Below are 3,294 nucleotides of genomic sequence, written 5' to 3' on the forward strand. Positions count from 1 at the left end.
TTTTATTAAAAAAAAAAGAAGATCTACGCCAACTAAACATGAAAAAAATCAGAAGAGACAATTATATGCCACTATTCGAACAAACAAATTCATTTTCTTGATGTTTAAGAAACTTATTTTCCTAAAAAAATGTATTTTATTTTTAAAAAAAAAAGATCTACACCAACTAAACATGAAAAAAATCAGAAGAGACAATTATATGCCACTATTCGAACAAACAAGTTCATTTTCTTGATGTTTAAGAACTTATTTTCCTAAAAAAATGTATTTTATTAAAAAAAAGAAGAAGATCTACACCAACTAAACATGAAAAAAATCAGAAGAGACAATTATAAGCCACTATTCGAACAAATAAATTCGTTTTCTTGATGTTTAAGGAAACCTAAATAACGTATTTTATTAAAAAAAATCTTCACCAATCAAACATGAAAAAAGATCAGAAAATATTGTTCTTCTATATCGAACACAACCTAAATGTGAGAATTAATAAGAGAGGAAAATAAGGGAAAGCATACATGATGCAAGAAGCAAGAAAGCAACCACAAGAGTTAACTTCTCCATAGTCTTTTCTTCTAAATTTTCTTGTTTTGATGAGTTGCATTTATTTGGTTTTATGGGGGATATTTATAGGAGATATTTATTCCCCTAATAAGCAAACCATATAGTAAATTAATTAATTTAATGTTGAAGAGATAAGGTTGATGAGTTGCCGACTATATGTTAATTATTTTATTTTTTTATGTTGACATTTTGCATCCATTGACGTTCTTGCTTGTTGTACTTCCATCACTAAAATAATTATATAGAAGTTGAGTGTTTTACAAAATTCCTTGTAGATTTTGCATAAAAAAATTATATACATAAACTATCGAAAAACGCAACATGACAACTAAAAAGAAACAGTTAAAATAAGATTTTTGACATAGACAAAGCATTTCTTATCAAAAAATCACATTTTTTCATACTCACAAGGGAAATTAGAAAAAATAATTTCAGTATATATTCGTTTTAAGATTTAATAATTTAAATTTATATCGAAAAATCTCACTATAAAGATAAAATACTCTCTATAAAAAGCAATCCATTCCCATTTCCCAAAGTTTGAACTGTAATTTTTGTAATTTTATCTAAGATTAAACTTATTATTTTACAGTAATTATTTTTTTTAAATGATCAGGAAACGAATAAAAGAATAATATAAAAGGTCAAAGGAACATTACGATGATATGAGCGAATATCTTGGAATAAGACATAAATCATAATTAAGACACATTCGTGATTGGTTTTAAAATTGTTTGAACTTTAGTGATCAACTTAAAAGTCCAATGACCAAAATATAAAAATAAAGATAGTTGCTCTAATTGTTCAAACATTGTAGTACAAATTTTCCTTTTCAATATACATTATATTATAGTACAAGTTTGGTTAATTGTTGATGATACGCAATCTTCTACTTTTGTTTTTTTTTATTACATAATGATTAATGACCATTTCTTTGTTTAAGCAATAAAAATGAAGAAATTCCGCAAATAGCCACTAAAATAAACTTAATTAGTTTCATAGCTATAGTTTGCTAATTACGATTCATAGATACATGTTAGAGGGAGGAGAGAAGCAAGCTAAAGAGGGCAGAGAGTGGAGAAAGACGAATTATATTTGTATATGTGTCAGATAATTGTATATATGTAACTAGTATACATATGAATCAATGATTGTCTTTGTATATATGCCTAATTGTATAATATATAGTATGTATATGTATCAATAAATATAATAGTATTAACGAAATACAATTTGTATCAATGAATAACTTGTATATAACCATATGAATTTGTATATGTATAACAGAGGAGAGAGGCGAGAGAGAGGAAGAGAGAAGAGAAGCACATGTAATAATAGCTAAAATTAAGTTGCGAGTGATAATCAATGAAAACTATAACTATGTTAGCTAATTAACTCGACTTCTAATCCCCAATTCGGAACTTGGCTCGTGACCCCATTTCAAGTCTTACAAAAGTATAGTGATAATGATGATGATTGTGATGGACTGGGCCTACCAGGCCCCATTGGAAATTGAAGGCCCACTTACAAGTCCATCACTGGCCCAATTTTTGTTTGTCCATTTTTGGACCTTTTCTTTCATCCACGTATTACCTGTCAATTTTATTTGATACAACGATAAAATACATATCTAATTTTGGAAAGTAACAATTAAATCATAGTCGAAGTTTTTATATTTTTCGAAAACTTTGTATATATGCCATCGAAGTTGTTAATCTTCGCGTCTGAATTTAACATATTATTTATGTAAGCAATCATTTGGTACAACATATTTGCGCTCGCAAACTTCTTACTAGGAGTGTACATGGCCGGGTTGATTTGAATTTTTCAAATATCAAACCAAACCATTTGTGTCGGATTTTTAAATCTATAAACCAAACCAAACCAATAAAACTTAGTTTTTTCAACTTCGGATTTTTTCGGGTTTTTCCGGTAAAGTATTCATACAAACATATAATTTACTTGTACTTCAAATATTTCTTTAGTCTTACCAAAATACAACTATCTAAGGTGTTTCTTAAGAAGAGTAATAATACTAAAATATCCAACAAAAAAATATAATAATGAATTCGCATAAAACAAATATTGCAAATTAACAAGTCATAATGAAAATGATCATAATTTAAAAGTACTAAATCATGCTAAAATAAGTATTAGTTACATGACTAAATATTAAAGGAAATTAAAAATTAGATTATGTATTTGAATAAACCAATGTAAAACCAAAGAACAAATATTCAATATTATTGTCATTCTTAGTGTTGAATTAATTGTCTTTTTGCATTAGTATTAATTTAATTTTGATTTAAGTTTTATTATAATTATTAACATCTGTGGACTATAATCTTTATTGAACCATTCACAATTCTAAGTTTCAAACTTAAAATAATAATAATATATTAAAAGATTAAAACTATGAAAAAGTATAAGAAATATTTAAAAATTATATCAAAGTAAATAGTTTTATGTATAAAATAAATTTTAAAATTATATATATAATGTTGGATTGGTTTGGTCTCGGGTTGGGTTTTTTTAGTTAAAATCAAACCAACCCAAATATAGTCGGGTTTTTTTTTTCAATACCAAATCAAGTCAAACCAATCACTAATCAGATTTTTTTTTCTCGATTTGCGGTTTGGTTCAATTTTCGGTTCGATTTTGTACACCCCTGCTTCTTACATATACGCTTGAAACATCTTCAGAAATATACAAATCGCATCCTCCATAGCAATC

At 26.6% G+C, this 3,294-nt stretch overlaps 1 protein-coding gene across 1 annotated transcript in view; it reads right to left on the reverse strand.

Annotated features, from left to right (window-relative positions):
- LOC125865962 (trypsin inhibitor 1-like) overlaps positions 1-646 on the reverse strand; it is a 6,611-nt gene extending 5,965 nt beyond the window's left edge. Inside the window, exon 1 of the mRNA XM_049546236.1 lies at positions 516-646. Within this exon, the coding sequence (XP_049402193.1) occupies positions 516-561 (46 nt within the window). The 5' untranslated portion in view covers positions 562-646. The remainder of the gene's footprint in view (positions 1-515) is intronic.
- Positions 647-3,294: the final 2,648 nt, after the last annotated feature.

This window comes from Solanum stenotomum, chromosome 5 (genome assembly GCF_019186545.1).
Source record: "Solanum stenotomum isolate F172 chromosome 5, ASM1918654v1, whole genome shotgun sequence".
Taxonomy (NCBI): Eukaryota; Viridiplantae; Streptophyta; class Magnoliopsida; order Solanales; family Solanaceae; genus Solanum; species Solanum stenotomum.